The 26,109-nt window shown below is 34.7% G+C and overlaps 1 protein-coding gene and 1 long non-coding RNA gene across 4 annotated transcripts in view; one reads left to right on the top strand and one right to left on the bottom strand.

The window, feature by feature from the left end:
• The window catches only part of Hr3 (nuclear hormone receptor 3 ROR-beta), a 43,288-nt gene continuing 17,179 nt past the window's right edge, over positions 1-26,109 (bottom strand). For 2 of the 3 annotated variants that reach the window (XM_089868190.1, XM_089868191.1), the window contains exons 2-9: positions 5,452-5,537; positions 3,008-3,149; positions 2,585-2,864; positions 2,039-2,468; positions 1,833-1,965; positions 1,626-1,733; positions 1,338-1,460; positions 1-560 (exon numbers count right to left, since the gene is read on the bottom strand). In XM_089868190.1, the coding sequence (XP_089724316.1) occupies positions 301-560; positions 1,338-1,460; positions 1,626-1,733; positions 1,833-1,965; positions 2,039-2,468; positions 2,585-2,864; positions 3,008-3,149; positions 5,452-5,537 (1,562 nt within the window). In that variant the 3' untranslated portion in view covers positions 1-300. The remainder of the gene's footprint in view (positions 561-1,337; positions 1,461-1,625; positions 1,734-1,832; positions 1,966-2,038; positions 2,469-2,584; positions 2,865-3,007; positions 3,150-5,451; positions 5,538-26,109) is intronic. The other variant, XM_089868192.1, reaches the window with a different exon arrangement.
• Positions 3,053-26,109, top strand: part of LOC149692425 (uncharacterized) — a 141,297-nt gene continuing 118,240 nt past the window's right edge. The window contains exon 1 of the long non-coding RNA XR_016382688.1: positions 3,053-3,184. This is a non-coding gene — a long non-coding RNA (uncharacterized LOC149692425). The remainder of the gene's footprint in view (positions 3,185-26,109) is intronic.

Below are 26,109 nucleotides of genomic sequence, written 5' to 3'. Positions count from 1 at the left end.
TTGTTTGTTTTTTTTTATAAATAATCAAAATTTGTTTGTCTGTTTTGTACATCGCGTAAGTATATTATAAAATTCTTAACGGGATCCTAACGTTGGATCCTTTGTTTTTCTCTGCTGGTTTCGATTTTCATGATTGTTTGTTTGTTTAAGAACGAAATGGTACACCGGTATCGCCAAGGCTTATGTTGTTGACAGTTGTACCGGTAGGGGTTGGTGTTTGAAAGAATTCTTAAGAACGCGTATGGTTTTTGTTTGTTTATTCTTTTAAATTAAAATGAAATTGAAATGTTATTAATAATTTCAGACGTCCGTTGAAAATAGTTCTTTGTGCAACGCGGGGAACTCTAAATGAGGTTGGGAACGCCTAAATTTGGCAAGGGCTTCCATGTGTAACACGCTTAATTCTCGCAACGTTGGTAATTTACTAATGAGTACGTCAAAGACGCGAACGTCCCCTTTTATGGGCATCTTGTGAGTACGGTCCAATTCGAATTTTAGCGATTTCATGATTGCTTGATTCAATCGTTGAATTTCCGACACTCCCCGTAAACCGACGCGATCTGTTAGGGAACACACACACACCATGGTGGGTAAAGAGAATTAAATTAGCGTCTTAATTAACCCCATTAAAGTCGGCCATTTCCCAATACGAAAACATTTGCTCCGTATATCTCACCCCGGAAATGTCTACCGAATAAATCTTATTATAGCTTCCCAAATGTTTAATCAAATCAAATTGACTAAATACGATGTGATAGTAGATGATAAATTTACCCCCTTCCTCCCGCACCCCACTATCTAGCAAGTCCCGTCTCTTTGATGGGGGATTGATGGTTTATATTACGAGTATTTAGATTAAGGGGCGCTAAATCATATAGAATTACCCCTTTTTTTCTTAGCTATAAATTTCTTAAAAAGATAATCAAAACTATAGCTGTGAGAAATAATTTTAGTTTGATCCTAACATAGAGAATATACAGTAAGAGGAGTAGATAGTTGTTGAGTCAGTTCTCGTTAAATATTTTGGAGCTACTTCTGGCACTTTTTTTTGGTTACGTTTTGTCTAAATATCACTCTCCGCCTCCATAGAGGATATACAGTAAAGTGGGCGACATCTCTCTTCAATATGTCTTGTACAGAAAGTGATTACCCAATGGGGGACAAAACCGGAAATGAATAGTAAAATTTTGGCGATATATTCCCTTATGTGTTGGTAAAGGCTATAGTGTCTACTCCTCTACTGTATATTCTCCATGATATTAAATTGGTGCCCCATCGGAATTACGCTATATATTTTCACGTACAATAAGATAGAGTGAGTGGGTGAAAGAATTTACCTGGTGAAAGTAGAACGAAGGCGGAAAATAGTGCCAACTCTGTTTCCGTTAACTTAAGCTCCGCGACACATTTGGCGTATTCAAAGGCGCTGGCCACTAACTTCATTTCCGTCGTTTCGATCGCTGTTTAGAGAGAGTTTTAGACAAATCAATTAGTAAGAAACCCGAAGACATCTCAAATACTAGACTAGGCTAGGCGTAAATTAACTTAAGAATTCTTCCCCCCTAAGGGCAGTGTATCTATCTCTAAAATAGCTAAGTACTTAGGTAATTTGAGAAATAATTTACTCGAAGTTAGGAAGGAGTCCATCGGTAAACAACTGTCCCCGTAGAGAACCGTTCCGGAATTAAGGTCGTAGTACCTGCTCATCCTTAATACGCACAGTTCGAAACTCCCTGCAAAATACGGCGAGAAATATTTAATTATTTATTTATTCATTCTGCAAAATAAGGCGGGAATTTTAAAGGATGGCGTAAGATTTCTTTAATACTTACCGGCTTTAAGAAGAACTATCTGATCGTCCTGAGATAATGGCATGAAGCCCGGAATCATCTTGGCAAATTCAATTATTTGCTGGATGATTGCCGTCAACCTTTGCGCGCAATCTAGCCAAAGGTTCTCGTGTGACTGGGGAAACAAAGTGAATGACGTTTAATTTTAAGATTCTAGGTAGGGGGTGTATCTCGTTGTTGGGTCTTACCATGGATTTGTAGAATAAAACCCTGGATATATCTTGCGGTTTCCTCATCATGTCCGCGATTTGGTCCGTCGTATATAAACACGTTCTGTTGTGGGCTTCCACGACAGCTTTAGATAAAAGTTCTGTCAAGTGATCGAGTGTGTTATTATTGTCCGGTATGCTAGGTGGAGGGGTAAGCGTTCGCGGTTCGCAAGCAAATGTCGAGGTACCTAAGTGCGAACTAGAGGGAAGACCGGGGCTAGGCGGCGCCGTCGTCGTCGTCGCCGTTGTCGTTAATAAACCGTTCGTATCGGGAATGACCTCTAACTGCCTTTGGTCGAACGTCGTACTGTCCACGAAGTCCGTACCACTTAGGTCGAAGGTCATCGTTTGAGGAGTGTACGAATAGCTGTTTGACGTGTAACTATTCAGCTCGCCGTTATACGTATAGCTGAAAAATACCAAGAATCAAGACCGGACACGTTGCTTAGAACGGGTCATATGCTAATAGGGACATTTGGGGTTAAAGAAAGAGGTCGCGAGAGCTGTAATAGAATGGTAACTGACCCTCCATTCATGTATCCGGGCACGTGCTGGTTGGAAGAGGACGGTTGTTGGTGATGGTCGAAGACGGAACTGTCCGGCGACGTTTCGGCCGGCGTCTGCGTGTTGGGGATCCCCGTCGTGGTGGTGGGAAGGCCGACGCCTCCGTTGGACTGACCCCCTTGAACTCCCGGGATCATACTTCCCTGAGGCGCTTGTGGACGGACTAGCTGCGCTCGATGAAATCGAACTTCGTCTTCGACTTTTTCGCGTTGCTTTTTGGACATTCTGCCAAATTTGACAGCTACAGACGCGAATAAATATAAAATAATAACTTTAGTACGCCGTGAAGTTCAAGCTTTGGCTTCCTCAAACTGTTCCCTACAGATTTCTTATAAACTGTTTCTATTTTTATTTTCAGATTCGCGATAAAAAGGTGATACTGACCATCCCTGGACATTCCCAAGGCCAGGCACTTCTGCAACCGGCAGTACTGGCATCTGTTTCGGTTGACACGATCGACAACGCAGTTCTTTTGCCTCGGACATTGGTAATTGACGACGCTGGATTGACTTCTCCTGAAGAAACCCTGCGGAAAACAAAATAAACAATACAACGAACTGGGTAAGCGACCAAAACCATTGTTTAAATTTTAAATTACGCGTCATTAGAGTGTCATTATGTACAACAATTAACTCGTAAAGTAAGTGAATATCGGTAGAGGATTATCAAAATAGATAACCCTTAATGAACGGTATAATTTATAAGGTTTAATTAAGATAAATATTGAAATTATCGACATAATTTTATGAGGTCTAGAGAGTGGAATGGATTTACTTCAAACAATATTCGTAATAATGTTTCTCGGGATAAAATACTTAATGATATTTCTTCTTTATTTTTGGGTGTTTTATTGCATTGAAGCCCCTGTACGCGGTATCTGGGCTAACGACACTGTATAGACATAATTGTTATCGTCGCTAGATACTTTGAGGAACCACGCCTTAAATGGGTAGAAACTTAGATGTAATTTTTTAACACTAGGAATAATAAGTACATTGCTTTTATAATAACGTTATCAGGGAAGATTTGCAATGCTATAAACTTTAACTTAATGCTTTTGTATTGTAATTATGTGGAAAGGGTGGTGGGACAAAAGTACAATTGGTTCTATGAGCGAATTTGAGTCGAAAATGTTTTATGATATTGTGCTCTTCGAGTTAAATAGACTGCTTATAAGTTCTAGGACTTTGTAAACAAAGTTTGACTTATTCCAGTTGGTAAAACTAAACGTCAAATTTTCGTTAACTTATCTCTTAAAAACGGCCCGAAATTTCACGTAAAAACCCCATAATTTATCGCTTGTAAAATAACCAACAGATAAAAATTTTACGTTGATATCAAAAACTTTTAAATATAAAACCGCTTAAAATTTTTAATCGTTGTTTTTCGTAGCGGGTTATCGTCGTATTTCGTAACTCATGTTAGGGTATATCCCTTATAGAAAAATACAGTTCCAAGAAAAATATCTAGCCTAGGTAACGAGAAGAGAGAGAGAAAAAAATCTCTATTTTTTATTAGTATTGGAAACGTGGCTAATTAACGATGCCGGAAGTTAGGAAGTCGGTCAGAGGAGTAGTTTTTTTACGGGCTACCTGGTAAGGAGGAAGGGAAAGAGAGGAACCCCTTCATTACATTTTTGCCCCGATCCTTATCGACGGGGGAACCGGATAAAAACACGTTTTTTTCTTTCTTTCTTTCTTTTTCTTTTTACCCTCCAACTCCTTCATTCCGTCTCTATCCATGAATTTTTTCCATTTTATTATGAATTATTATAGGCAGAATTTATGTAATTAACCCTTTCGAAAATAGTTTGCATTTTATTAGAATTATATCTAGGAAATATGTACGATTTTCTTGATTTGGGAAAAATTTTGATATAAAAGTTCAATATCTTGATTTGGGAAATTTTTGATATTAAAGTTTAATGCCTTGATTTTGAAAAATTTTTGATATTAAAGTTTAATATCTTCATTTAAAAATTTTTGATATTAAAGTTTAATATCTTGATTTTGAAAAAATTTATTTTAAAGCTTAATGTCTTGATTTTGAAAAAATTTGGTATTAAAGTTTAATATCTGGTTTTGAAGAATTTTGGTATTAAATTTTAATATCTTGATTTAAAAAATTGGTATTAAAGTTTAATATGTTGATTTGGAAAAATTTTGATATTAAAGTTTAATATATTCATTGGAAAAAGTTTGATACAAAAACTAAATATCTTGATTCGAAAAATTGTGATACAAAAGATGAATATATATATTTGATATTTCACGAGCTTTTAAATCGATCTAATGTCACGTGAAGGGGTAGACCACGTGATTCATACGTAGCGCGTGAATAACTAATAAACAACATCAAACCTTTAAAAAGGTGTGAAAATCGGAATCATTTCCTTCAATATTCTTTAAAGGATTGAATAAATAGAACGTAGAAAAAAAAATAAATATATTTTCCTCATGGTGGGGTCCGTAGCTAGCCAAGTCTATCAAAACTTAATATATTACTGTACGGATATATGGCGTTAAATTATTTTTTTTTTTCTTACGGATAAAATTATTAATTTTTATCGGAAGTTTACGCTCGTTTTACGACTTTTAAACGACGGAAATTGTTATTAATTTTTCACGTTTATTTATCCCCCTTTAATGATTTTTAAAGCGGTATGTTTATGTGCTGCTGTTAAATTTATCGCCTTGTGATATTAACTTGGGGTTTTTTCTGTGGGGGAGGGGTTATAACTCTTTTAATTACGTATGGGGATAATTTAAAATTAAATTAAAAGTTTAAAAGAATTATTTATTATATAAATATTAAATTTGCATATTTACCTTGCAACCTTCGCACGTTATAACACCGTAATGCACACCGGATGATTTGTCTCCGCAAACTTTACATGGAATAATTTCAATTTGCGCTGGAAATAGACAAAATAAATGCGTTTTCGTTAGAAACTTAATTTTAAATAAATTCCTTTTTTTATAAAACTAATTTGAATATATTTAAATATGCTTATTTTAGGTTATGATTAGTGTAAAATGTAAAATACTGAAATAGTATAGTTGAAACTATTTTCAATTTTGGCGCAATATTATGAAAAACTACCACCCGCAAAATCTCACTTTTCATTGGCCCATACAGTCTATGACGTTTAACCATTCCCAACCTATGCATTATTTTACATATCTATGGCGGCCATTTTTTCCTAATGTTTTGATTTTTATTTCGAAGAAATGAAGTTAGATGGCGCTAGAATCGCCTGGTTGTAAAAATGCGGGAAAAGTATTGGGGGGGAAATCTCTCTAGGGCTTTTTCAAAAGAGTACCGCTACCCGAAACGGGACAGAGAGCGTATACGTAAGCTTCTCTCTTCGGAGCAGCGCCTGCTTGCTTTCTAGCGCCTAGCTAGGGGAAGAAGTCAATGAACGCTCCAGAAACAGAGTTGAACGCGAGCTCGAGCAGCAGAGAGGGACGTGACGTCACGAACGCGCGGGAGTTTAGAAAATGTTGCCAGGAAAAAGGATAGGAAGCCAAGTCGGATATTAGGAAGGGAAATTACGAAACGAAAGAAAGAAAAACAAACCGATTTTTTTTTTCTTTTTGAAAGAAATAAAATTCCCCTTCTCTTATAGATCGAGGGTGTTCAGTACCAATATAAATATAAATATTAATTACTTACTGACGCTATTAAATTTATTCAAGCAATTTTGTTTTTACTATAAATAAAATGTGATGACGAAATTTAACCCCCTCCCCGGGTTTTTTTAAATTTAAAATATCTCCAACTAATGGATTTAATAGAACCTAAGGGTGTCTAGGGGTGTTTGCGAGTGACGTCACCATGATCGCTGTTAAGTTAATGGGTGTGTGAAATAATAGGTTTGGGTTTAATTGGTTTAAACTATGTTAGGTCAGTTTTATATGGGCAAAAAGTGGCCATTAAGTGGTCAAGAAATTTGAAATTGTGTAGGTACATGAATATATTTTAATTGAGATATTGCAGGGTTGCTATTGGGCATATATTTAGCGATTAGGTAATGCCGTGGAAGGTTAAAGGTGGCTTGTAGAAAAATAGCTATATTTGATACTAAAACCATCAGAGAATTTAATTTAATTAAACTTAATATTAATTTATCACTCTCGGTAACATGTCAAACATAAAACTACTTCATCACCAAAACAAGCAAAATTCCAATAATGCACTGAAATAATTATTATACAGTAGTAGGCCAAATATGGCCCAGTTCTACCCGCTTATATACGTTTAAAAAGTCTGGTTAAAACCATATAGGTATGTTTTAGACATAGCTATATATTATAGCTTTCGATTTGACCCAATAATTTGATAAAAACGTCGACCAAAAACACCTGAATCTAGATTGTATTGCCCGTGGCAAACGTATAATATAGTTTTAATTTGGAAATAACCAAATCGCGCCATTCCGAGCCGACTAGAAAAATTGGGTTAAAATATCTATTCAATCCTGTACTGTAGACGAAATTTACAAATATCAAAATATTGTAATGATTTTCCGACCAATTTTTGAGTTTTTTAAAACAAAAAAATTTAATTTTTTTTAGGTTTAAAATTTAACCAAGTTTAAAAAATTTATATCCGCATTAGTCATAGTATAGTCTCGTAGGCGATGACAGAAACTCTGCTCTTTTTTAAAATTTATTTTTACGGTATTTTCTGGAACCAAACCCCTTTTTAGTTGGCTTTTAAGCTGGGTTATTAGATAAAAAGTTATTTTAAATATACTCTAGTAAGTATACTTGTATCCTTGGGCGTAGTGCATTTTTACTAGCGAAACGTTTTTTCTTCTTTGAGACTGTTCTAAGGGAAACACCTCTAAAGCTGATGACGTTTTAGGTACGTGTATAGTTATGCCCATATAATATATATATATATAGAGAGGGTATACATGGGCAAGCCCAATAATTTGAATTTGTTAATTGCCATATAATTTTTAAGCGGTGTAGAAGAAAGTAAAATATATTATTAACACTCAAAAAAACCGGTTTTAGCTTCCTAGTTGTAATGAAGGGTTTTTTTTCTTAATTATTTTAACGTATTATTTTAAATTTTGAATGAAATAGTTAGAGAAGTTTCTATAAATTAATATATTATAAAATGTGGATTTGTTTTTTATTTTTTATTTATTTATTTATTTATTTTTAAATTTAGGTACACTATCTTATAGACTAGTTTTAATTTTAATATTTCACGATCTTTTAAAATATGACAGCCGGAATTAAAATTAACCATAAAATATCAAGCTTTATGAAAAAAAAAAATAAAAATCATTTCAGGAGACAGTTCTACATTTTTTCCCTGCAAATATACGTTTTCAAATATTACTACCCTAATTTTAGGTGTCTAATACAACATTTGGTTCGAATTGGTACCAAATGAAAGTATCTGTTTGGGACTTTAGGAGCAAGATCCCGTTGAGAAGGAGATGTGTTTGGAACAGGAGAGAAGTAGAAAAAATATATATATATATATATATATAACGTTAGATTAACCCAGATAAAGGGAAAACTAATAAGATCCAATGGGAACAAAGCCCTGGTAATCTTGGTTGGCATGGAGACGGTCGCGATGAACAACTTTCTCCCTCTATATTTTTCTACTATAAAGCTCTCTAACCCGTTAGGATAAATATAAAACTGTGAGCCTCAAAAAGACCATACGATATAAATATAAATGTCTATTTTCTCTTACTTAATATTTAATTATTTGGCGTTTGTATTATATATATTTCACCTATATATTATATATTTCACCTATTTTCCCTTCGTGCTGTTACGTTTCTACGCTTTATTTTGACCTTTAACCTTTGTTTGTTCCTGAGGTGAAGTTAGGTTTTAACATAAACGCTTGTTTCTCTTTTATTACCACCACCGTGGTGCTTTTGTTTTCAAGAGATGATTAAAGGTAGTTAGTTAGTGAGGTCCTAATGGTTAAAAATGTTGTCATACGTATGACACGTCACGTGTCTCATTAAGATTTGACTTGGTTTAGTTTTTGACAGGTTAATAAACAGAAGAATTTCACCAAATTCAACCAATATTAAAGAGTAGAATTTAACCAAATCTAACTAATAAATAGCAGAATATCACAGAATTTAACTAATAAATAGCAGAATATCACAGAATTTAACTAATAAACAGAATAACTAAACAATTTCCCTAATTGTAAACCGCATTAGGCTTAACTCATTTAACTCTCTGACATGTCAACCACACCACAACACACTTAACACTGACGAGTAACGGTTTATGACAGTTATTTGACCCTTGACATCAGCAGGCCAAATTTAGCCAAAGAAACAGTTCCATCTTCCTTTATTTTTTAAAGTATTCTTTTCGTAACTCATTTGTAAAATTGCCCAGCTTAGTTTTGTTTATGAATATATATATACACGTTCCTTTCTAAAAAAAATTACCATACACATAGAAAATAGGCCCATTTTAGGCCCTTAGACTTAAAAACACAGCTACGACAGAGCGAGATGATGCGAGTGTTAAAATAAAAATGGAAAAAGAGTTATTGTTGGCCAAATGATAGTAGAAAAGGGTATTTTTTTCCTCTCTCTCTCTCTGTCTCTTATTTTTTATACGAGAGCGGCACTCCTATCTACGGACAATGCTATATAACGGAGCGAACGCTGTGTTCTGGAACCCGGAAGTAGTTAGACGATAGCTGTGGGAAGGGTCGCATCTGCTTCTGCGCGGCGCCCGCAAAAACCCAGAGATCGCTGGCTCGCTCGCTCGCTAGAGCAGCTATAAGCATGAGTCTCGAGCTCTCTAGCTCTCTTTTCCTAGAGCGTATATGTAACGTACTAGCTATATGTATGTATGTATATATATATATATAAGCGCATGTATTTCCCACACCGTAAAAGACGTAAGGATAGGGGATTCTTAGATTCTTTTCGGCTCTTTTCGACTAAAAATCGGCCGGGTTATGTTGGCTAAACCGTAAGCCGATCCTGCAAAAATCTTCTGACGAACCAACCCATCGTCAAAAAAGATGAGAAAGAAAAAAATTATCGCAAAATGTTCTGACGTGGGACCAAAATATGAGAAGGTTTTTTTTCTTTAAAGGGATAGTATAGGTTTTTTAATTTATCTGCGGTTACTATATCTTAAATGATCCAAAATATGCGGGGGAAAATTTTTATCACGTGTTTTTGGCGCACGTGTAGTGGTTAAATTGCGCGCGCGTTTTACATCACCACAATGAGATGTTATTTTTAACAATATTCGTTTATAACTTCGTTATTTCTCGTGCGATTTTGATGATTTTTGGTTGATTTTGAAGCTCAAATTTTGCTCTATAGATTGCGCTACGTGTCACTTGTCCTTTAAAATTGTGGCATGTGAAGAAAACAACAACAAAAAAATTTAGTGTTTATATCAATAAACTCTATGGGAAGATGTGTATGTGTGTGTGGAAGTTTTATGAAGGAGTATAGCAGTTGCAGCATATAGGCGACGTTTTCTCTCGGACCCGAGTGTAGAGTTACAAACTAAAGGGTCAATGACCATAGCGCCGCGTTCGGCAATGCTTCTAGGGTTCTATACTCATTGCTCTCTCTCCTACTAAAGTACACTCAGAACTTCGCTTCCAACTCTCTCTCTCTCTCTCTCTGAACCCATAGTCCCAGCTAATACCGTTAACGGAATTTAGAAGAGCGCTATCGAAACGATAATATTACAATCTAAACAATTATGTTTGCTATGTTTTCATTTTCACCCCCCCCCCTTCTCTCGTTCCCCCCTTGCTTCACTCCTTAGTTTTTAACGTTTGGTTCGGTTCAGTTCCGTAACTGGAACATTTTCTTCTCCTTTCAACTTAAGTGTTTTCTTATAAATTTGTTTCGGTGTTTGAGAATATTTTCATGATGCAATTTCAATCCTGAAATTCATCAAAATCTCCGAATTCCCCCTTCACTAAAGGGCCTCAAAAAGGGGCCACTTTTTAAACTAAAAGGTTAAACCTTAGGCCATTAGAAAAAGACGTAGTAATATAACTTTATTATAGTATTTCTTAAGCTATGTTCACACTTAACATAGGAATCGGTTCAGAACTGGTTTTCCCGAATAGTTTTCAAACTCTGTTCATTATACCAGTTCGAAGCTATTTCAATAGACTCGTTTTAATACGCTTCTATTAGCGTTGTCTGCTAGTCTCATCCCATGTGACATAACCCTTAATATTTGGGGAAATAGTTCCTATTTTTACTTCCCAAAATTGCCCTAACACTTTCGCCGTAGTTCAGTTTAGTTCACATCTTTCTACCTCGTTTTAAGACGCTTCTATTAGCGCTGTCTCCTAGTCTCATTACAGGTGATATAACCTTCAATATTTGAGTAAATAGTTCCCAATTTACTTCCCAAGATGTCCCCAACACTTCCGCCGTAGTTCAGTTTAGTTTAGTTCAAGGGAGCGCGAGCCCTAAACTATGATATTGTAAGTCGGGTACGGGGCATACAGTTACTGTGTGTAATCCCTCTATACAATAAGAAGCTGTTTAGTGCGTAGGTGGGCAATTGAAGTATAGCAGAGGGAGAAGGGGATGATGGGAAGGGAATGGAATTGTTTTTATTGATCGACTAAGATCTGAAGAGGTTCTTACTCCTTCGCCTGCATGTCTCTTAGAGTGGTGGTAGTGGTGGTGTGGCGGGCGCAGGCCTTTTCTAGAAGTAGAAGAATGTTTGATTTATAGCCGGACCCTTGTTTCCTATTGATTATTAAATTGGCCCGGTCCCCACCTCTAATTTCGAGCCAAAGCTTGCATCATTAATCTCAGTCTCTTCTATCATTTCCCTTCTAATGAAAAGAATATTGGGGAGTAAAGGGTAAAACCGGGGCCCCACTCACTATACGGACGGAGGCAACCAACCAACCAATCTTAGAACCATTTTCTTACAAAAATCTTAAAGGCTCTCCTCTTTCACTCTTTTTTTTCTTAGTTAAAAAACTAAAAATATATTCAACTATTCTTGTCTATCTTCAATGAATGAACCTTTTCTTGTATAATTCAGGGAAATTAGTGGAATTTTTGCCCAAGTTTGGGTTGGGTTTTGTTGCGTTTATAGTAAAAATAGTAATGTACGTGGTGTTATTATCACCTGGAGGGAAATTTATTTCTTTACAAAATTTTTATGAACCGTGGATGGATTGACTGGCGATAATTAGAAATTATACTTTATTAAAATAGTTTTCTTAATGTTGACTAATTAATACAGGGGGTGATTAGGGACTGTTCACAAATTACGTAACGCCTAAAAAAGTCGAAATTGTCTCTTCATCATTTTCGAGCAAAATATTGTTAAGACTAAATAAAAATGTCTAGAGGAATTATCGGCGCACAAAAATAAAATAAACAAGAATAAAAAGGCTTAAATGTTCCTAAGCCTTTGCAAATTAGGTATGAAATTAAAATCAACAGACGAAAATTTGCCTCCACTTTCCAGTGCCACGAAAATTTTGAATAGAGATCTTGAGAAAAGCCTTAACTGAAGTATATAGCTACGTCTCACAATTCTCAAACAGTATACATTTCCGGAATGATATTCATCTTATACCGTTGGTTTCTAAGTTGGTTGTACTAACTAATATTTAATAGCATAGTGTACGTGCTTAACGCTTATCTTTTCCCCCCCTTTTAAAACGAATGAGTTACACTAACTCCCACGCGTATGGTTTTAACCATCCGTTGGTTGTGTTTTTTTTTCTTTTTAAACAATCAAAGTTCAACCGCGATTTCTATCAAGATTTGTATAAACACTAGAGAACATTCTCTACTGCTTCCAACCAACTCATCTTAGCGTGCATCTTTGCTCATTTTATTTATTTGAAACACGCGCGAGGCGATTTTCGTGACGTGACATTTCGTGAAGAGAGAGAGAGAGAGAACACAGACTCGAGAGATAGAGAAAGAAAAATTTAACAATAATGAAAAAAGAAAATAACAATCTTGATAATTCACGTTAAATAATTGAAGTTACGATTGCGTGGTTACGAATTTATTCATTTGTTACGTGAATAATATACGATGGATTTTTTAAATTTACAACGTGCTAATGTCATATCATATCAGCTGTATTTAAATATTCGTGTTTGAATTATAATGATTCATCTCGAGGGAGGGGGGGGGGGTTCTAGTCACTCTAGAGGTGAGTTTTTAACGACTACCCTCCAGTCCAGGACTCCAGGTATGCGCTTAGCTACCTCTAGAGCGAGTTCCTATGGTATGAAAAATTTGAACAAACTCTCTGGCTGAGAGAGGTTTGGCGGGTCACCCGAGTTGTTACCCACATTTTCCGAATGTGGGTCTCTCTACTCGAACCGTTCAGGTCATAGACACCGGATACGGAAGGTTCTCCGTCTACGCTTCAACGAACGAAGCCGGAGCATCGTAAAAGAGATGCGCCCGCGCATCATACGTAACGTTTAATCTATTCCACGCTCTTACAGTACGAGAGATACGTCACGGAGAGAACGAGACTCGAGTGTTTTTAAAGGGAGGCTATTAGTTATCAGTTTAAAATTGACCACCTTTGTAATTATGGTGATAGCAGAGGTTAAAGGTTAAATTACTCTTTAATTTAAATCTGCATATTGAATTAATTAAATTAAATAATAATTAATATTGTTTATTTAAGAGGTTTCGACGGATATTTTAAATATGCTTTTCTCAAAAATCTACTAATTTGTAGTTAATTAATTCTATAGTTTAATTTCTAACAGTAAAATCAATGTTTTTATAACAAAATAATATTTATTTTAGTTAATTTACCCTAAATCATTAAAAACGTTATAAATGAAAAAAGGAGATAATTTTAAACACTTGTTTTAGGGTGGAAATTTCTAAAACACGGACCTAATGTTTAACGCGATTAACTTTATGATGTAAATAAACAGACCAAAATTAGACCCTATAAGATATCTGTTTGGCATAGTTTTAAAATTAAGAAGTAGGCTAATATTTTTATACCCAAAAAATTAAATTTATTTATTTCTGAACTGACAGGCTTACTTCTAAGAAACATTTAATAATAACAAAAATGGAAATCAGAAAAAAAATGTCTTTTTGAAATATCATGCCCAATCACCCATCCACCCTCTCTTTTAAAAAACGTTTCTCAGTCTTCCGCCAGTCTCGCATCTTCGGAATTAAAAGACTTTTACAGGTACCGCAAGACAAGACGTTAAGGTCCTAAGGGATGGAGACTGTTATATATATAAGCTTTGTAAATACCTACGCAAATTCGTAAAGTGCAGACGATGAGAATCGCGAGAGAGAGAAAGAGAGAGATGAAAGAGGAACGCGGAATTATTTAAAAGAGTTCTAGAGACTAGAACAGAACAGAGGGATCTCAGGGATGATACGGGAAGCTGCGCAATCCATGCTCCGCGGTAAAAAAAAACGCGCAACTAAGAGAAGCGTGGCATGAAGGGGAGGGGGGAGAGTAAAAGAAGAGGGAGATGAAATGTTGACACAGTTTTTTAACGGTAAAAATGCGGGGACACGGAATGGAAAGAAACGCGGGAGGCTAGTGAGAAAGAAATATAAAGAAGTGGAAGAGCGATCTCTCCGTGGCGCGTTGGGATTTCCCATCTCGACTCGTTAGACCGGTTTCTTATTGGGTGGGGGGGGGGGGAGTATACGTACTTCAAGGAGTAAACAACGCTTAAGGGGCAAAGAGAATAAATATGCGGGCGGATGGACTGGACTTTACTTCCTATGTTATATGGAATCAAATGAAAAACGTACAGTATTTCAGACAGAGGGGATAACCACCGCTTCCATTCGGGATGAATTCAAGTATTTTGTTTGAAACTTTTATTAAGAACTTTGATCATCAATTATTTACCATGAAGTTTCGTCAAAAATTAATACTACACAATAATTGCCATGAATTTTCGTCAAAAAACCTGGTATTCCACAATAAATTACCATGGAGTTTCATTAAAAATTAATACTACACAATAAATTACCATGAATTTTCGTCAGAAAACCTGATATTCCACAATAAATTACCATGGATTTTCTTCAAAAATTAATACTACACAATAAATTACTATGAGTTTTCGTCAAAAAACCTGATATTCCACAATGAATTACCATGAAAAACCAATATCTCGCACAAAATTTCAAGGAATTAGGCCTACAATTAATAAACCAATATTCCACACTAAACACCACTCAGAGATTACCATTAAAAACTGTTTGACAGTAATTACTGAAAAATATCTTGTAATTGTCTTGAAACACGAATCATTCATTAATCAATCAACTAAAATTAAAATAAAGAAAAAATATGTGCGGGAAAATCATTTCAAATAATTTGAGAACAGTACTCAATTAAAAATTTTAGTAACATAATGTAAGTGAATAGCCCCTTGCCTTTTCCCTGTATAAAAACCCGGTGCTCTGTCTCTAGTTATATTCGAATCCCATGGCATTTTACTTTGACAAAATGAAGGGAAAATATCGTTGTCGTCGGCAAAGAAGGTAAGAAGAAACGCTCTACGCTGCTGCGCCTTTCGGAAGCGTTTCAAAGATTTGCCTAATTTAATCGGCCGACAATGTAATGTATCACTTCCTTTTTTATTCACTTTCATGATATAAAGACATCAGCCGGAGGAGACTTTCGTATACATATATATTCGAATCTCATGGGTTTTGTATCGGATTTTGTTCTACGAAGCGAGCTTAGATTTAATGATGGAATAATGATCCAGGGTGACTTATTTTTTTCTTGTTTTCCCGTTACGTGTATTTAATATTGTTGTAATTAATTCCATAATTTGGGGAGTAGCTCTTTCGATACTACTTATGTTAATGAGTTTTCTGCAGATGTTGGTTGATGTCTCGTGTGTTGGTAGGCCTATACACTTTTTTATTATTATTATATTTTGGAAAAAGGCATGCATATATTTCTGCCACTGAATTATTTTAATTCATTGTAAATATCATCATTAAAGGTTATGAAAATTTCGAGAGATAAAAGAACCGCGTAATTTGTTAAAAATGTATGCAAACTAAATTAACAAAATCCAATATATTAGATTATTGACAGACCCTCATGAACTTAGCGACAAATTTTTGAAACGTTACAAAATCGTCGTTAAAACACAGTTTTCCAAAAAAAAATAAAAAAATCCTCCTGAGGCCCTTTCTGTCTACCTACTCTAGTCTTTTTGTACGTGTGCCTAGCTGTTATTGGCTTAGGGAAGGTTCGCGGACCATACGTTGGAAAACAGTTTTAATAAGACATGCGGGTACCCAAATGGAATCGTCAAAAAAACAAAAAAACAAAAAAAAACTGCGGTATACTTTGGTATAAGGTTTTTGAAGGCGTATCGAAGAAAAAAACCACTTGAAAAAACCGAAGTTATAGATTAGGAATTTTTTTGGTTCTAGTACGCCCTTGAGAACGCGGAATTGTTTTAGTTTAGGTACCCGTTGGTGCGTGGCGCTGTTTTTTTGTTAACTAACAATTGTCTCATCCGCTGAGTACAATATTGGAAAAGGATAAATTCCTGGTACGCTAGGAACCTTGAATTTTAAGTTATTCTAGATTAATCTTCCGCAAAGTTAATTTCGCGGAATTTTTCAACTGGGATCGACCCATGCCGACCCCGAAGTTAAGGGTATAGTTCTACCGCGCGTGTAATTGAGCCCCTTTCAAGTCTAGTAAACGATAAACCGGGCAGACTACTAATTATTCCAAAACGAATGTAGTATAGGTATATAAATGATATTACCCTAATTGCAAATCGTAATCATTTATTTTTCTACCGGACTGTTGTTATTACGCTGCAAGAAAGATCGTAAGATATGTTCCATAAGTTTGTCGCTGGTTAATGAGAGCTTGTCATGAAGTGAGTGACGTAGGTCATAGATTCGAGTTAAAGCGACCCCTGGTGAGGCGCTGTCAAAGGCTTAGTACAGACTAAATAGGAAGATGGGAAGTTCTGCAAAACTAACCGAGTGTAGCCATTCAATTCTAGCTTGTCGTTCTCGAACTAGCTCGAGCTGTAAGTCTCTTGCATTATGAATACGAAGTATAGATAGTGTACCTCATACTTATGGAAAGTATCTTATAAACTTATGATAAAATATGCAAGGCATGATTATGAATAGTGTCTGAATTGGACACACGTAACAATGTCATTTACTACTAAATAAACTGAAGTCTCCTTTCATTGGCACTTAGTTAAAATCGGGTTTTTAAAAATACCCTTCAAATAATCGCGTCTATATCTGATTTGAAATCTCATTTTAATCAAGTTCGTGCATGGTGTTTTTTTCTTATCCTTCTCTACTTCACATCTGTATCGATAACATAACACAACATAACAGTACCGGCAACAGAAAAAAAACTTATCAACGTTTATTATTACTTCCGCAAAACGGCGCGGGGAGATACTTTGAAGAAAATTTTGGGTATTTTTTTAGAAAGAAAATGTTTCTTAACGTTGGGTAGGCCTAACTAAGATAAGGCCGTGCATGGCTACTATAACAACTTGAGAAGAATTTTATTTTATTTTTACGAGGATTCTATGTTTAAACCAAAACAAAAGCCACGGATCCATATTTCTTAGGGTTCTCTCTCTCTCTCTCTCTCTCTCTCTCTCTCTCTCTCTCTCTCTCTCTCTCTCTCTCTCTCTCTCTCTCTCTCTCTCTCTCTCTCTCTCTCTCTCTCTCTCTCTCTCTCTCTCTCTTTTAATATTTTTTGCTACAGGAAGTGTGTTCCGCGGAAACACCCACTTCCCTTTTTGAGAGACGAAACTGTCGTCTATTCTGCAGCCTACAGCCTTAAGGTTTTAAGAGACTATATAGAGAGAAAAAATTTCCATCTAGCAAGGGACCCATTGTCACTCTCGGCCATGTATTCTGTTTAAAGGTGACTTCACATTATTCCTTCTTAATGGGTACCGTGTGGAGCCGCCTTATAACGTAAGCAATGGTATTTGGTAATAAAATCTTGACAACTATTTATTTTCATGAAAAAAAAATGAATTTAAAGGAATAATGAAACTATTTTAGATATTTACTTAAATATGTTCAGTAATTTTGGTTAAATAGTCTTAATTTGGTTTTGTGCAGCTTGTTATTGCGTACTAATAGTTTGGTCTCCTGATCTTCTCGAGTTTTAAAAGGTCAAAGGTTGCACGAGAACCTTTAATTCAACTTTCGAACTATGTCACGTGGTTAGAGTTATAAATGCAAAGTAAACAAGCTAAATACCAAATCAGATTAAGGATCATTACATTAATTAAAAGATATTATAATTTTAGTTGACAATTAAATGTTTTTGACAATGGCTTTGAGGCTAGAGTCTTAAATCTACAGTTATCTGATAGAAACTAACAGATTTAATGATTTTAATCTACAAAAACTGGTTTATCTAAGTCTTAAGCAGAAAAAAAAAAATTAAAAATCCGCGTTTGTAAATTTTAATTATAAACATTCCCTCTTAATTATATAAAACTAATTTCTCTCTAGTTGAAATTTTTAATTACCCCGTCATACGTTCATTAAGTTGCGATTTTTGCTAAATTATATAAAGCGAAAACAAACCTGACAGTTGTAATATTAAATTTAAGGAAAAGGTGTGTGATGTGTATGTATATGTGTGAGTTTGTTTCAAAGTACTTTTCTCTCTCTCACTCGGTGTTAATTACTTTCAACTCTAGACGTTTTAATTATTATCTTATTTTTTAATTAGGCAGCTAGCGAAATTACGTCAAAACTTTTAAGGATTTTACTCGTGACTTTAAAACCGGGCGCTAAACAAATTAATTTTTGGAAAAGGTGTCCAATATGTCAAAAAATTAAAGTTGTTTTTTCTTTCTAAATATTTAGGTATGAAACTTAAATAAAATATTAAGTTTATAAGCAAATTTTTGATTGCCAGTTTCCTATCTAATTAATTATAAAATAGTTAAAGGAAGACCCGCGTTACGTTTTAAGCCTTTGCTTAGGTGGATTTACCTGGAAGTAAATATTATATAAGCCCCGTTTTTATCGACAAATCCGAACAAGACCCTAAAGTAAATAGAAACAGTATTGCCGTACACTATATAGTTGTACCAGGAATTGATTTACTAAAACGGTAGTTGTATGTATGGGAAAATAAAGGAAAGGTATTATAAGTCGATTCGTGGACCGTAGTACATAGACCGCACCGCAGTTTGTTCCAAGTAAGGATTGAAGTGAAGTTAGGCTTAAGTTAAAGAGAGAGAGAGGGGGGTTAACATTTACTCCCTCCACCTTTTTTTTACTCTTTTTGGAGCCTATGAAAATATTATAACATTATATACTACCTAATGTTACCTTTTATTTTATCGGATATTGGTTAGTTGGTCGCTTACTTGCTTGCTTGGTTGCGATTCTTGTAAACAGCTATTATAAGTCTCTTTATTTATAATTTAACCTATAACCTTTTGACCTTTTAATTCGCCCTCAAAATTAATATACATTAGTTACTCCACTGAAATTAATGGGTTTGAAAAGTGTAGTTAATTCACTATATGTAAAACCGCTTGTATCGGAGTTATTTTCGCCTTTGAGAAGCATAGTGATTGGTTGCTAAGCCTAATGTTGCTTAGAAATTTTCAATAAGATCAGAATTAAGCATAGAGGGCGCTCTTATTTGTCGAGGACTAGCTCGGACTAACATCACCCGGAAATTTCACGCGCCAACAAATTTTCTAATGGATTTTTTTTCTCTTGATTGTTTTTAATTTTTAAACAATATATTAATGCGTATATACGATTGTGTATGCGTATAATATCTATCCCATTCTTACGAATTGTCACTCTAATTATCCCCCTCCCCTCTATTAAACTACCCAAACGTTTCCGGTTTCCACTTTAAGCTCTTCCCTGTTGGATTTCCTATTATAAAAAATGATATCAAGAGATATCTCTAGTCTTAAACCCTCCAGGGCTATGAATTATTCCTGGCTACCTTTTTACAGACATTGTAGTCCTAGAGTTTTGTCTAGAAATCAAAAATTAATATTTTATTAAGAATACTTTAATGAATTCAAAGGAGGTACTTGTTACTAATTATAAAAGTTTCTCTAAGTACCATATAATTGAATATTTTGAATAGGTTAACTTTATATACCATTAAATTTAATTAATATTTCAAACCATTAAAATCATAATATTGTTTTACCGCCGGTAAATTACCTTAATTTTAAATAAATCATTACTTAAAATTAATTAATTAATTTATAAGTTAAATATGATATTTTTTAAACTGTCTCGAAGTCTAACCACTGAATTTATAACAAAGGCTTGTTTTCCATGAAAACGTTATTTCCAAAATGTTTTCTACCTTGGGATGAATTTATTTTTTTATATCCAAGTCTGTGAAACTACGCCCACTACACTTAATTTTTCATCTCCCTCAATTTTTTGTTCTCCACTTAATAATAAATAACAGTTAAAACTAACCTAACTAATAACCTAGAGTACACAAAAGTTACTGCAAAATTGCACTGAAATTGACGAGGTCTCTTAGAGCTGTCATCCTGCCTTCCACAATCAGGAAACGTAGAAAGTACCAAGGTTTCTTGAAAATATAGTTTGAACGAAAAACCCTCGTATTTATTTACGATGAGAAAAAGAAGCTAGGTTGTTTTTCAACATCGTTAAAAAACAGAAGGTTAAAAAACAAAGAAGTAGTAGATTTTTAAAATAAAAAAAACACAATATAGGAAAACCTGATTTCCATTGTCAAAAAAAAACGTTAGCAATCTAAATTTCCCGTTATAGGCTACATATTTTCATATTATTTTTTTCTGGACCCCCGCGTTTGTTATGGGAAAAAATGCTCATAGTCGTTATATGTATGTTTCGTTACTTACAGACGAGGGGTAAATTACTATATTTAATTTTAATTAAAATTATAACTAAGTCATTTCAAATTAAATGTAGGCATTTTTCTCAAAGTATATTTTACCTCTTACTTTATATTATAATTTTGGAGCATGTGTGTGGTTAGTTTTATACTTAATAAAAAACATAACAGTCCAATATCAGCGAACCAAACGAATAGACTGAGTCACTTGGCTCCTTGGCAAGGTCGACTGGTCTTAGTAGCGCATGCTCCGTAGTAAGGCCGCGCTTTTTTTCTTTATTTTTCTAAATGACAGATCATTCTCATTATATTTTAGCGGCGAGCCTTGGAGATGGTTGGTATCATATAGTTAGGTATTGATATAATCTAACCCGGTTTAGTTTGGCGTCGAGTTAAGCTTGAATTTAGTGTTAATTTAGGCTTAATACGCGCTGAATTGTAAAGTACGTTGAAGTATAAGAAACCGGCTCACCATGATGGTGGTGGTGTGGTGGATACGTAATGGAGTGAGTTAGAAGGAAGATCACCGGGTTTTTTTTATAATATTTAAACTATCAAATAACAAATATAATAATGCATTTCTTCTTTTTTATGCGGTTACGGTTAAGAGGTTAATAACGGAGCTGTGATATTTGCAATTTTTCTTTTCTCCCCTTGAAATATTTAAAAAAATCTCGCCCCTATATCTTTTTATTATTCGTTATTAAACAAGTATAAGCAGGTTTATATTTTATATTGTGTACAAGGAGATTCATGCAAAATGAGCCGTTAATAATATAGGAACGTAATTTGAAAGATACGACGCTATTTAACTTCTTTTCGAGTCGTTTTTCTTATATACGGTATTTCAAAGTTTTTTGTGTTTTTTTTTTTTCATCTCTCTCTCTTTGAAATTGGAATAAGAAGAAACTAGTTGAGGATCACGAAATTTAATTTTCACGTTCAAAAAGGATTATATGCCCTATCTTTTCTAGCAAATTTTTTTTAATAAAAAGGGAGGTTGCGGTTTTAAATTTTATTCACGTACTCAAAATTCTCTAAAGAAATTCAAGGATGAGGTAGAATTAAGATTTGTGAAAGGAATGTAAAAGATTTTAAGCTAACTTCGTTCGTTTCAAAGATGTTAGTTTGGGCTGAAATCTTTGTAAGCTAATTTTGAGCCAAATAAAATTATAGTGGAATTACTTGTTCCGACTATATCCGTTAATGACGTACGACGCGAAAGAACCAATCAGAGACAAACCGGAAATGACTTATGGAAAGTACTGTTAGTTAGGCATAGTTAGGTTAGGTTAAAATACCTATTCGGCCCAATGCTTTTAAAGACAGTATTTAGTTGTTTTTCTTGAAGTCTATTATTTTTAAAATTAATCAACTTCTTTAGTTTAATTTAATTTAATGTGGGATTAATTATTCGATATATTATATCAATCCCAACTAAGTAGGATGAAATATACAGTAAATTGGCACTGATCACGCAAGGTATCACGTAGCGATAACCTTTCCATCGAATTCACGTGGGCATAACTTAATTCCATGAATATCAAATTTAATTAAAAAACAGTTTTGAAAAAAATATTTCACGGCCAAGGCAATTAGTATCGGAATGAAAGTTGATCGAGAGCCAATTCCCACAATACAACCCTTTTCCCCTCCTCTCTCTTCCCCTTCTTCAAAAGGGGGGGGGGGCGAGCGTAATCAAGCTCGTAACACCCCACCCCCTTTTTTGATAGTCAAAACAACTTCCTAAGCCGCTGGCTATAAAACTTTGTCCTCAAATTAACAAACGCGATTGTGTTGATGAACATATTAGAGAAGTCTGTGTGGGAAAAAAAGATCCCGACCATGCACTACGGTACGGTCGGGTCTCCGGTTGAAACGAGGGGCTACTCACTCACTCACTCCTATATGTATGTTAGTTTTTTCTATGATTCAATTTAGTTCAGTGTTGAAACTAACTGATTCAAAATGAACTGACTCGTAATCATTATAGACAGCCTGACAATACTGCAATTAATTAGGTTTAAGTCCACAAAGGGTTGACGTAATTTCTGTCAACGACAAAACGAGTTTTATTTATACTTCAACCTCGTAACCATTAAGGTATACAGATATTATTATTATATTATGACGATATTCACAACTTCTGAAAGGAAAATGAGAATAATCGGATTACAATTCATCTATATCCTAGTAGTTACTCCCACGAATTAGCTAGGGCTTATGTTATGTTGTTACTACGTCATGACAGGGTCACCGGAAATGGGGGTGTCCTTGGTACGACGAATTATGTTTCTGAAACCAGCATTAAACCATCAGAGACTCAACCACAGCCACACACTAAGTTCAGTTCAGGCTATGCATTCTACGTTATAATTGCGAGTTCCTTCCACGTTCTCCTGGCTCCTACTGCCGTTTCGAAACTAACTACTCCATCCCCTTTTGCTCTCTCTCTATCTCTATCTCTTCCTGAATTGTACTAGCTCTTCATTAATGATAATGCGCCCTAAGAGGGGAAACCAGGAGAATTGAATTGGAAGGCTGCTTATATAACCTATATGTTGTGAAAAGCGTACATGTATACAGTTAGTTACATCGACAATATAAGTGTTTTTTTACGATGTCTATAATTTCATATCGTCAGGATTTATTATTTTGATAGTATTTTTAATATACGGTAAAAGAGAGTCGAATTGCGTGGGGGTTTTTACGTATCGATATGTTAAACACTGTTTTGATCGTGTTGCTATTTGTTTTGCTTATTTTTTTTAATAGGGAACTTTGGATCATATTGGCATATGAAATGTCGAAATTTGAAAAGTTGATTCACCCCCTTATCTGTATTCCAAAATCATAATATATGGTTGAAGTTTATTACGTGTTTTATTCCATCACCTCATCTTTGTAATTGGAAAATAAATATTCGACATCATATTTTTCCGTGGCGCAAAATAAGTTTTTATCATTGTTAATTTTTAAAGGTTTTCCAAGGCTCTCAAATAGTATAATAGTTCAGTATAAATTTGTATGGATTTCAAAACGTGCATCTTTCAGGAAACAGCACTAGCTAGTATTGGAAACAATGTTACTAGATGTACATGCGGGGTGTAGCGGCTACGATGACATCATCATATATATTTTTTTTATTTTTAATGAATCTTTGTTATTCACGAACTTTAGCTATTGTCTCAGGCGAAACGTATAAACTCCTCTAGATGGTTTGACGTCACGCATCGTCTATTTTTTTGTTGATAAGCGAATTTGTCGAGTAAGATAATCAGAACCCTTCCAATATACAGTATACACGACAGTATTGAAGTGTCTGTCAACTTTCCCGCCATCTTGACAATTGTCACGTGATTAAGGCTTCGCACTCGTCAAGGGGAAAAAAAAGAAAACTAACAACAGAGGTCTCGGAGTGTTCTGAACTAAGATTCTTTAGCTAAGCAAATGATCTAGAAAATTTATGAATATATTTCAAAATACTTTTTTCTTTTCTTCTCTCTATTCAATTGGTAATAAGAGATTTTTCAAATATTTAAAAGCAAAATAAAGTTGTTTTTGCATTTGTTTAATGGATAATGTACCCCCTGGATCATTTGCTTCTCCGTTAAGCCTTGGATAAAGGAGACTGAAAGAGAGTTAAAAAAATCAAAAAACTCTTCGAGATGAGAAATATATTTCTGAAAAATTCATCCTTCATTTACTCCGAGCGCTAGACGATTTCACGCAATTTTTATCGAAAAATATTGTTATATATATATCGAATAGAAATCTTTTCATCATTCCTTATATAAATCCCAAATATCTCTCTCTTCTCTCTTCTGCTTGGCTCATCGCTAGAGTAGAGTTTAACTTTTAAAAGCATCTTTGTGAAGAAGAAACTGGCATTCGTACGAAGCTGCAAGCGGCTGTAAAGTGCCAAGGGTTTTCCTTTTGCTATTAGGAGAAGCGTCTTACGCCCAAATATAGAAGTAATTGCCGAAGAAATGATGCTCTAATACTCTTTTAAGTCCGGGCCCCTAGACTAGTCTTCCCTTTGAGTGCTAGTGTGGGTGAGAAGAGATCTAACTAACACGTACTCCTTTGGAAATAAAAAAAAAAAAATATTTTTGCTTTTTCGAAAGCAATTGATATTATCGATAGGGGATCGTGGAAATAAAAGCCTAGTGGAATTTTTTTCATCGGGAGATTTGACCATTGTCCGAAGCTCAAAGTTATAGGCTAAAAAGTAAAAAATAGGCGTAGACCTAGTGCAAGTATCGGTGATTCTTTTGGGTGCATTTTTTTTTCATGAAATAAATTTATTTTATTTTTCAACTTTAGATTAAAGCATTTTGCAGAGCTATTTTAAGGGGTTGAATGAATAACGTTTTAAGCGTATAGGAACCCCCCTTTCCGTTATGGTATCAACTGATCTTGTAAAAAATGCGATATTTCTTGGTTCGATCTATAATTTTTTTTTTTTAAGTTTTAAAAAGCGTTTTGAAAGCTTTAGCCTAACATTTTTTCTTTTTTTTTTTACTTTTTATTTTATTTCAGTCTAAGTTTGCTTTGTCTCGTACCTTAAACCTTAATATATTTTTATTCTATAACCTAAGGCACTCTTAAGTTTGTTAATAGAGCAAACTATGATTGATACTGAAAATATCTTTCTATACATTGATTGTCACTTGAATTTAAGCTATTTAGATAAAAGCGTACGGGAATAAGAATATTTAACCATATTGAAGCCTTTGCTTTCATTGTTTTCATTTCTATAAACGAATCGTATCGAAAACTATTAAAAGGACTTGGGAATATTATGCAAAGATTTTTTGAAATCAAATTCCAAGCACTTTTAGAACAAGTTTGGTTTTATTAAAGAAAAAATTTATAGAAAAAACATTATATATATATATATTCCGTTTTTACAAAATGTTTTAGGCTTAATGGATTCATAGAATTATTGCTCGATTAGTTATTTTATCTGTACGTATGTTATCAGTGGAAAAAAAATACTCATTCCTATAGCTGATTATTTTGTAATATAATTCTATCAGTTCTATTGATATGGTCTCTATGAGAAGCGACTTCACTTTCGCCCATTTTTTTTATTTTTTTTTTTTATTTCTTCCATGATATAAATTTCCGACGTTATAATTATTAAGTCTAGTAACAGGCCAATGACTGATAGCCTTACTAGGTCTTCTAATCTCTTTCATTTTTACCTCTCCGTGTGACGTAGTCCAGGAGAGGTTCTGTAACGGCCGTGTCTGTGTGTCTGTCTGTGTGTCTGTCTGTGTGTCTGTGTGTCTGTGTGTCTGTGTGTCTGTCTGTTGTTACACCCACGTGACCGCGTTCGCAGTTTGCGTATCGGAGCAAACGTGTTCGCCATTTCCGAACTGCTTTCACAGTCACGGAAATGGCTCCTCTACTTGAGTTCTCACACCACCATCTTCTGGTCTTTGTCCATCCCACACGGACACCAGTCTGTTCTTACTGACTTCTAATCACCACCATCTTCTGTTCTTTGTCAATCCCACATTGACACCAGTCTGCACTTACACTTGCTTCTAACACCACCATCCACTGGTCTGCCGTCTATTC

The sequence above is a fragment of the Phalangium opilio genome, unplaced genomic scaffold, assembly GCF_054372755.1.
Source record: "Phalangium opilio isolate 3A_F unplaced genomic scaffold, DU_Popi_V2 ptg000024l_1, whole genome shotgun sequence".
Lineage (NCBI taxonomy): Eukaryota > Metazoa > Arthropoda > Arachnida > Opiliones > Phalangiidae > Phalangium > Phalangium opilio.
This window is presented reverse-complemented; position numbering and strand designations above follow the sequence as displayed.